This window comes from Grammomys surdaster, unplaced genomic scaffold, assembly GCF_004785775.1.
Source record: "Grammomys surdaster isolate TR1022 unplaced genomic scaffold, NIH_TR_1.0 136, whole genome shotgun sequence".
NCBI classification, from domain to species: Eukaryota; Metazoa; Chordata; class Mammalia; order Rodentia; family Muridae; genus Grammomys; species Grammomys surdaster.
In genome coordinates, this window is record NW_021604594.1 from 556,312 (window position 1) to 566,424 (window position 10,113).

At 43.9% G+C, this 10,113-nt stretch overlaps 1 protein-coding gene across 2 annotated transcripts in view; it reads left to right on the forward strand.

Moving 5' to 3' along the window:
- The first annotated feature begins 1,382 nt into the window (after positions 1 to 1,382).
- Positions 1,383 to 10,113, forward strand: part of Zdhhc5 (zinc finger DHHC-type containing 5) — a 28,141-nt gene continuing 19,410 nt past the window's right edge. Inside the window, exons 1-2 of one of the 2 annotated variants that reach the window (XM_028763055.1) lie at positions 1,383 to 1,560; positions 4,786 to 5,946. In XM_028763055.1, the coding sequence (XP_028618888.1) occupies positions 5,843 to 5,946 (104 nt within the window). In that variant the 5' untranslated portion in view covers positions 1,383 to 1,560; positions 4,786 to 5,842. Of the gene's footprint in view, positions 1,561 to 3,508; positions 3,655 to 4,785; positions 5,947 to 10,113 lie in introns of those variants that run through there. The other variant, XM_028763054.1, reaches the window with a different exon arrangement.

The window sequence follows — 10,113 nt, forward strand, 5'->3', positions numbered from 1 at the left end:
AATAGCCAGTAGTAAAAATGATCATATATGCCATGTCAGAAAAAGGATAAGACTAGATTCTAAAGAACAAAGGGTAGATTTTTGCTTTAACTAGCTGCCTAAGGCTAAAGTGTCGGAAGTTAAATTAGTAACATTTGAAGTCAAGTCAAGGAAACAATGACAGGACTTGGAAATCACCCTGAACCAGACAGAGACCTTTGCTTCAGGGAAGTGGCTCGTGGGATATCTTTTTGAAGGGCTGTTATGTAACAGAGCTGCTTTACACATGAGAGATGGCCTGAAGCTGTAAGAGGAGAGCCCTATGGCAAAGCTACTGGGTCCACAGCTGTCTCAGCCTAATTAGGGCAAAATGTAGTGCCGTGATCTACGGAGAGTTGGCCAGCAGCTCGCCAGGGACAGGAGCTATTCTAGAAAGACTTTTCAGCCTGTTTTCTCAAATTGGGTGAGGTCAGTGCACCCATCCCTTGTGTAGTCGTGGAGGTGTCTAGGTCTCTCACCGCACACACTCCCGGTTCTTCACTAACGGCGAGCACTATAAATCTAGGGATAGCAGCCGTGCTCCTTCATCTACCCCAGCCCTTGACAGAACTCTCTCCTTAGACTGTTCTATTGGCCGTGCCGCCTCCTTCCTCCATGTGTGAGCCATAGCCCAGGCCATAGCACCTCTCAGGCATTCTGCCATGGTCTGAGAATATACCCCATTGACGCTTTCGCCAACGGATTGTTTTAAATAAAGTTTCACTCCTTAAAGAAAAAAAAAAGTGGGGGGCTGCCCTACCTAAATCCTCACACCAATGAATGAAGAGGCAAGGAAAGAAGCCGGAAAGGCCTACCGGTGATTGGCTATCGTAGACGCTTGTCAGGACTGTACCAGGCTCACTCGGAGGAGGCTGGTGAACTAAGAAAGGGCATCAGCTTGTCTTTTTTTTTTTTGAGCACTTCCGGTACATATGTAGAATTTTTTTTCTTAAAAGTTTCTCTTGGATACACTACAAATTGGAAAGCGGACAAAGGAAGAGAAAGACCTCGCCTGCTCATTTCCTCGTTCCCAATCCTGCGCAGTTCCCCATACCCCATCTCCCGACCATCAGCCAGACACGACGGCCAAACGAGCTCGCCCTCGTATCACTACGTGTTTGCGGCGCCGTGACCCTGCAGCCAATCAGAAGGCGAGGTCGCCGCGGTCGCTCGCGGTCGCGCGCACGTCCCAGAGCGGCGTGGGGGCGGGGGTTAGGGGGTGAATGGAAGAGTGAACGGGGGCGGGCTCGGCGGCGCGAGCCGCATGAATGAGAAGAACGTGCCCCGCGAGAGACGTCGCCCGCGCCCGCGCCCGGGAGCCAATGGGAACGCCGTGAGGGCTACAGACCCTAGGCCGAGGGCAACGGCCGCGCGCCGGCACGGAGGCGAGCGTCGGCCGTCGGGAGCGCGCGGCGGCGGGCGGGCGTGGAGCGTGCGGGGGCCGCGCGCTGCCTCTCAGAGGCCAGACGGCACTGCTGGGAGGCGGCGGCGACAACGACGGCGGTGACAACGACGGCGGCGGTGGCGGGCGCCGCGCCGGGGGTGAGTACCGGGGACGCTGGCCCCTGCGGAACCGGAAGTGCCGGGCTAGTGAGGTGGGAGGGGAGAGTGACCTCTAGGGAAAGGGGGGACCGCGGAGGGGAGGAGGTTAAGGCCCTACCCCTCCTCGGGCTGTATGGGCCCCGAAACGGACGTCCGCAGAGTCTAGAGAGCCACGGTCGCCAGGGCTTAGAACCGGTTGGTGCCCGGCTGCCCAGTTGCGGAGCCGCCGCCCCTTCCGTCCCCGGCCCGTGGTTCTCTCAGCTCCAGCGGGCCCTGCGCTCCGTGGATTCCGTGTTTTCTGGGCCAGGGGTAGTCAGTTCTGCCCCCCCCCGGTGATGACTCTCTTCGCTCCAGCTGCCGGCTGGTACTCCTTTCACCGCTCCGCGGTTCAGGCCCCTTGCCCTACACTCCACTGGTACTTATTTTGGATAGAGCTTCGTCCTGTGGTTACCTGTTCTTCTTCCCATCCATCTGCTGCTTCTCGCTATCCCCCACTAGCCAGGTGCTCCATGCTTTTAGTACTTTGTACTTTTTACAAGTAGGGCTTGAATGTATTTGACAATATTTTATCTAGAACCGTCTATTCTTAGGGAGGTTTAAAGTTCCTTAACCAGTTGGCCAAATGAAACCACTAAAATGAGAAACAAGAAAGTGACTAAAGTTGTTAGAAGTAGTCGTATAATCAGATACATGTTACATTGCAGACCATTTTTGTCCTCTTGGGTTTACTTCCTGGTTAATGCCATCTTGTTCAGGATAATCTTAGGGTAGATCTCCATCCTTTTATCCCAGTGTGTGTCTGCTTTGTATCAGACTGATCTCTCCGGTGCTCAGGAGCACACACAAATTCACCTAATGTTTATCGGAATTCTGACGTTAGGTACTTGAGCACCTCTGTCGATCTGTGATGATAATACTCTTCTTAAACTATTACTTGCATCTTTCCTTAATAGCATTATGCATTCTTCTACATGAATAACATCTCTATTTCTATATATTCAAATGTACTGTTCTGGGCTATAAAGCTTGGTTATTGTAACATTATTCATGTGCTGTCCATGGCACTGCTCCAAAGGAACTACTTCTATTAAACCTTATGAAAGTCTTCAAACTACATATCTTGAATTGTTTGTTGTTTTGAGACAGGATCTCTGTACATAACTGTTGCCGTCCTGGAACTCACTTTGTAGACCAGGCTGGCCTCTAACTCAGATTTCTATCTGCCTAAGCCCCCCAAATGCTGGGATTGAAGTTGAAGACCCCCACACCTGGTTCTGTATTGTTTGTTTTATACATACATATTTTCACTCCCAAGATTTTTCCCCCTCCGCCAGCATGTGTCATGCACATTCTTGTCCACTTTAGTGATACTGTTGTGGATACACCAGAGTGTGACTGATGAACCACACTCACCTTTCCGGTTTCGTCCCTTCTCTTTCTGCACCACATTCCTTTGATAAGAGTTGGTGTGTTGTTATTTATACCCAATAAATTTTCTTGTCCCTTGTAATACATATGCCAACATTTCAGACGATGGTCTCATGTATATTTCAGTATATGGGTCCATAATTGCATGGACTGCTGTTCCATGGCAGAATTAGTCTGTGTGGCTTTTATTCTGTAGTAAATGTGATCTGCAATAGTATAGGATTCACTTTACATAATGTTTAAGTAATTTTCCTTTTATCTTTGGAATTTTGAGGGAAGCATTTCCTTTAATAGTACTGTCTACAAGTCAAGCAATTTGCTTGTTCCAATTGATAAAGATATTTAGGCTTAAAGTCAGGAAACAGAAATAAGCATAAAATCAGGACTAAATAGGATCTGGTTTTTAGGACCATAAAAACTTAGTGTAGTCTTTGGGCCTTCATTCTAATGTTGCTTACCTCCCTCCCTTCCATCCTTTTTTTTTTTTTTTTCTTTTCTTTTGAGACAAAGTCTCACTATGTAGCCCTGGCTGGCCTAGAAGCTGTGCATACCAGGGTGGCTTGGAGAGATCCACCTGCCTCTGCTTCTTGAGTGTGGAGATTAAAGGCGTTCACCACCAGGACTGAGTGGTGACAGTAGCAGGCTCCTTTTCCTTCTAAGTCTTAGGTAAGAAAAGTGATAAATTCCAGAACACATTTGTATTTCATTGTCTGGATCTTTCGATGTTTTAATAGTTGCTATTGGTATCAACTAGTAGACAACTTGTGGGGACTAGCACTGCTTTCATTTGAAATTGTAACTTAAGCAGAAACCTTGGTCTGTAGATTTCAAGGTATCATTAGGCATGTGGTGTGGTAGAAAGGGTCTATGTCAGCAATTATACTCTTGGATTCGGAACCTGGCTACCCAAGTGATTCAGTGCAATGGCCCCAGGCATTCTCTAGCCTCCAATTTTACAAAATAGGATAAGGGACTCTGTCACCAGATAATGTGAGTAAAGTGCTTTGAGATCACCAGATGAAAAGCATCCTGTAAAATTAAGGTGCTAGTGTTGTTTTGTTACTGTGATGAACAGAAATAATTGCTGCTCTAATCATATTGAATTAGGAGTTTAGGTTACCTCTGAATAGGCCAGTATTAGGAATGAAAAACTATTGAATTTGGAGTAAAAGGACCAATCCCTGTGTTGAACCTAGTTTCTCCTAAAATAGAGAATATTTCACCTTTTGATGCAGGACAATTTTTTTGCCTAGGACCCTTAATAGATGATTCCAAAAGTCCAAAAATTGAATTTCTGCCTCTTTGGTGTTGTAGCTAAAAGCCGTAGGCATAGAAAGAGGCACACAAAAAAGGAAATGATAGGTACTCTCCTATTTTTAAGCTTCCTTGCTTTATTATAGGAATAAATATCCTCCTTGTCCAATGAGAAAAATCTGTTTTAGCAGTGCTCTTCCATTTCTGTGCCCTCGTTTGTTTTTAGATTTTTATATTTTTGCTATGTGTTGCTACTGTACTTCTGTCAAGAGAGATGAGTTTATAAGAGCTAGTCCTTGGATGACCCTAGGTCAGATAAGACTAGGTTCTCCTTCCAATCAGAGTAGCCCTTGAAAAGGTGAAGGACTCTGAGTGCATTTCCACTCCATTTACAGTTCATTCTTACATGCATAGAAGTGAAGTAGAAAATAGTCTTTCAAAAGACACTTTGTAGCAGTGGCCTGTGGGGTTTTAGCCTTGTTGTTCTTAAGAAATACCATGAAAGAATTTTTTTTTTGATAAACATAATTTGGTTTTCTCCAGGTAAAGCACCATATCCCACTTGAACTTTGCATCCAGGAAGCCCAAGATTGAAGACAAAATATCGGAGACATTGACTAACCTGGAAACAGGGACATCTTTGGAACTTTACAGTAATCTTTTAATCTGTCATCAGGTGAAACCAACTTCATCTTATTCTGCTTATTGAAAAGGACATGGGTTCAAGGATTTTACATTTCCTTTTAGCTTTTCATGAACTTTATGGGAAACGGAGCCCTTAAAAGGCTTGGGAATAACAAGAAGAGATTGGAAACAGGCAATACTGCTGTCTGTTTTTCTTCCCATTCAAGGAAAAGGATTTACAACTTAACCTGTAACAGCTGTTGTCCAACTTTGACCATCAAGAGAGAACTAAATAAAATTAAATCATCATTGCCAGACGACCAGCCCTGGTGAAGTCAAGGTGTGAGAGTGGTGACATTGAGAAGACTGCTGGAAAGGGACAAGGACTGCACTTTAAGAACATCAGCTTCTCTTTAAGCTGGAAGAGACCAAGTTCCTTCTTGGATTAAAATAGAAACCCAGGGCACACCTTTTAGGTGCTGCTCATATTTTTGTGGAAGTGTGGTGTTGTGGAGGGGCTCTTGTATCTCCTCAGAAGAGTTAAAGCTTCCTGCCCTCCCCACTCCCTAATACTTGTTTCCTCCCTTTTGAAGACCTGCCTTCATCAATGAGCTATACCTTGATCTGCCTGACTCTGCATGTTTTCCACCTGCTACTGTTTGCATGTGTACAGCCTACTGTTTGTCTTCACGTTTTAAACTGTACAAGTTGTGTTTCTTAATCTCCTTTTCTGCTGTATTCTGGGGAGGTGGTTTTTAATCAGTTGAAATCACCTTTCCCCCTCCCATGTGCTTTCCTTCATTTGAGATCTTTTGACCTTCATTTTTATTTGGGAGGGGGAAGGGTGATAATTTTACATTTTCTGTTTTCCCCAGTTTCTTTCCTCTCTGTCTCCCTCATCCCATTTTCTTGTCTGTTCTGCCGCTGTGTGGGCCTGGGCTATGCGGCAGGGCACATCTTTCATCAGAGCTCCAACATGCCCGCAGAGTCTGGAAAGAGGTTCAAACCCAGCAAGTATGTACCGGTCTCAGCAGCCGCCATATTTCTAGTGGGAGCTACAACACTCTTCTTTGCCTTTACGTGAGTTTTCTCCGAAGTGGCATTTGACGGTGGGAGGGTCACACCATGGAAAGTGAAGACTATTTCTTCAGTTTCATTAGTTACTTGGAAGGTCAACTAGTTGCCTGACCTTACTCTGTTGGTTTCCTCTACTCTACTTTGGAATCATAGATATCTTCATGTTTTCCTATCTAGTTCCATCATAGGTGATACAAAACTAGGAAGGAAGTAGGAGGCTTCAAGAAATTTAAATGAAAAAGAGAACTAGAATTGACTTAAAAATTTTTTGTTGTTGGTTTGAGGTTTTTTTTTTTATTGTTTTGTTTTTCTTTTTGAGACAGGATCTCTTCAAAGCCCTGGTTGTCCTAGAATTTGCTATGTAGACCAGGCTGTCCATGAACTCACATAATCCTCCTGCCTCTGCCTCGGCTGGAATTGTGAAAGTTCAGTACCTCAGAGAGGAGGTGTTGTTGATGATGTTGTTATTGTAGGTCTTTTTTGTTTTTGAGACACAGTATCATTATGTTGCCCGTTCTGGCCTGGCATTCCATAAGTAGATCAGTTTGGCCTCAAGTTTGTGTTAATTTTCCCTCTGCCTCCTGAATTCTTGGATTGTATACATGTTTTTACCTTTCTCTGTCAGAATTGGTTTTGAGATTTGAGAATTTTGAGACAGAATCTTGCTATGTAGCCCAGGCTGGCCTTAAATTCAGGATCCTCCTGCCTTAGCCTTCCAAACACTGTGGGAACTGACTTAAGATATACTAATGAGACAGTGTTGGTTTTTAGTGTTATGTGCATACTTTTTCTATACTTGTAAGAGCTAAGGTCTAGAGAAGTAAACGCTCCTAGGAAAGAACAAGTTTTATTTGGGAAGAAAATACTAGAAGAGTCATTTGCATTAGTTCCCACTAAAAGGAGTGGGAGTTTTTGTACTCATTAATTCTAATGGGAAAAGTAGTTGGCATTCAGATACCTCACTTAGAGTCTAGAATCTGCAGCCTTCCTAGTTAGGAGCATAAGACTTTATTCATTTTTTTTTTTTTAAAGATTTATTTATTTTATGTATATGAGTACACCATACCTGTCTTCAGACACACCAGAAGAGGGTATTGGATTCCATTACAGATGGTTGTGAGCCACCAAGTGGTTGGTGGGAATTGAACTCAGGACCTCTGGAAGAGCAGTCAGTGCTCTTAACCGTTGAGCCATCTCTCCAGCCCCCCATATTTGTTTTACTGAAGGAGATTGATTTTCTTTTTTTCCCCTTCTGTCCACAGTGTGGCCACCTAATGTTTTTTCTGTTAGTTTATAATGAATCTATACCAGCCTCCTGAGCTTTATATGGTTGAGTCATTGAGTTAGTATTCCAGTTGCACCTCTTGGAGTGATCAGGGAACTAAGATCTTCATTCTTCATTCTCTTGTCACCTGTGTAACTCATATTCTGCCCTTGATATGTTAAACAGCAAAAGGAGGAGTGCTTCCTCAGTGTCAACATGTTTTGATTTTTTTTTTTTTTTTTCGAGACAGGGTTTCTCTGTATAGTCCTGGCTGTCCTGGAACTCACTCTGTAGACCAGGCTGGCCTTGAACTCAGAACTCAGAAATCCGCCTGCCTCTGCCTCCCAAGTGCTGGGATTAAAGGCGTGCACCACCACCGCCCGGCATGTTTTGATTTTTGCTGTTTATATGTAAGCAAAATAAAAAACGTAACAAAGGGATATTTATCTCTTTTTGCTATACTAGTGTTGTGCTGGGTAGAGGGAGATGTATAACTGGATCAGGGTAATACCTTTAGATCTACCTGTTGGGAGTGTCTGTTTTCCTTTGGGAGTCAAGCTCTTGTAGTAGCTAAAGTATTCAGGCAGTAAGTGGTTTTTCTCTTCCAAACTGTTGTTGAGACTGAGTATGCAGAATCCATATTTTAATTTGTTAATCTGAAACCACTGAAGTGCTTGGCTTGTTACACCAGTTTGCCCTCAGAAAGAATTGTCCTGATAGGCATTGTCTTACTGATAGTTGAAGCTGTTTCTACTACTTTTTCATTCTTTGCTCCCAGTTGAGGCCAGTCCCTCTTGTGTCAGCTGCAGCAAAAAGTTTGTTTTTTGTTTTCATGGTGCAGAGGATTGACTGGGGTTTTATGCATGCTAGGTGACTATTTTTAACATAAAACTACATCCTTAGCCTAAGGGAAAAAAATGGACTATTTGCAATTTCTGCTTCTAATTCAAATTTAGGAGAGCCTAAAATCATAGGTGAAATTCCTCCATCATTAGTTTCCACAGGATCAATGACTGGGCTCCCTTTTCTTACTGAAGCCTCACTTGTCCACCCTGTGGAGCCAGTCATAAGCACTTTGTTGTTTTTACTTTATCACTTTTTTTTTTTTTTGTGCCCTCAGTGGCACCAAGAAAAAAAAAAAAAGGTATTGGATACCTTGACTGAAGTGTCTCCTAAATAAGCATCCTTCTGGGCTGAGGCACAAAGCTTTCAAGAATGGTTCTTCTGTGGGTTCCTCTCCTTTTGAGATGCAGTTCCTTGGAAAACACTGTTTAAATCTGTACCATATGAAAGAATTTATGGTTTCAAATGAAGAGATGAAGAAGGCTCTTTTGAACCCACTTGTATGTGGAGCCATAAATCTGTAACTACTCTGTCACCCTCTTGTTCTTTTCACTAGGTTACAAGTGGCTCTTACATCAGTCTAGTTCCCAGGTGATAATTTCTTTGGGACCTGGAGGACTGGGAGCACGAGGAAGAGTTCTTTCAGCTGGCAGACGTAATTAGTGGAGGCATGTAGGCTTCAACTAATTAGGAACAATTTACCCTCCATGCTTCTTTGTTAAGTAGGGAAAACTATGAACAGAAATTACCAGTTAGGTCTGGTCATCAAAGAAATAATGATGCTTTTCTGCCCCAGAGAAGTCTGCTAAGAGTAGTTGAGATTCTCCCTAGAGTTGATCCTCCTCCTCCTTGACTTCATTTGTTCAGTACTAAAGCCAGGCAGGAGCTTCGAGCAGCCTGTCTTAATTCATTTCTGTCTTCACTGTTAGGGTAGGAGAATATCTGCTTAAGTAAACCTGTGTCTTCCTGGTTACATAATAGAATTTGCATCTGGGTTCCATCTGTGGTAGTTTAATACTTTTCTGTTTGCTTTTTTGAGACGGGGTTTCTCTGTGTAGTAGCACTGAGCAACTTCTGGAACTCATTGTATAGACTAGCCTGGCCTTGAACTCAGAGATCCGCCTGCCTCTGTCTCCCAAGGGCTGGAATTAAAGATATGCCACCATCTCTGGCTGCATTTTGTTGTTTTAAGACAGTCTCACTATGTAGCTTTGGTTAGCCTGGAACTCATTATGTATACCAGGCTGTCTTCAGATTCATAGAGATCTGCCTGCCTTTGGCTCGTGAGTATTGACATTAAAGTTGAGTGTCACTATGCCTGGTTTTTGAGGTCAGGAGACTGAGTTTGGTACTTTGTTAATCTTTTTGGACCTCAGTTCTTCCTTTTTATCTAGAAAGAAGTTGAACTGGAGCACTTTATTTCAGCTGTGTGAACGTTTCTAGATGGCATCTTACATGGAATCTCAGTACATAAAACAAAAATCACAAATGCTAGGGTTCAAGTGAGATTTATACAAGTCCAGCTTCCCAGAGTGTCTAAGACCTCAGAGCTCCTGACAACATTATTGGGAATCACTAAATTGATCTCCTCTATAGTGTTCCCAAGTACAAAGTCTCAAATTTCCATTTCTGAAGTTGAGGAAAAGAGGTAGGGAGATTATGTTTTTGGTAGAATAAAAGCAGGTTAGTAATCCAGATGGTTACTTCATTGTCCTATCTGTGGTCTAACTTGCTTCCTTTCAGATTCTGCCTTAGATCTCTTCTAATCTTTCTATCTATAGAACTGGGCAACTTCTGTGGATTTTTCTCCTCTCCTCTCCTCCCCTCCCCTCCCTTCCCCTCCCCTCCCCTCCCCTCCCCTCCCCTCCCCTCTCCTCTTCCCTTCTCTCCCCTTTCTTTCCCCTTCCCCTTTCCTCTCCTCTCGTCTCTTCTCCTTTCCTTTCCTTTCCCCTTTCCTTCCCCTTCCTCTTTCCTCTCCTCTCCTTCCCCTTCCTCTCTCCTCTCCTCTCCCTTCCCCTTCCCCTTCTTCCCCTTCTTCCCCTTCTTCCCCTTCTTCTTCCCCT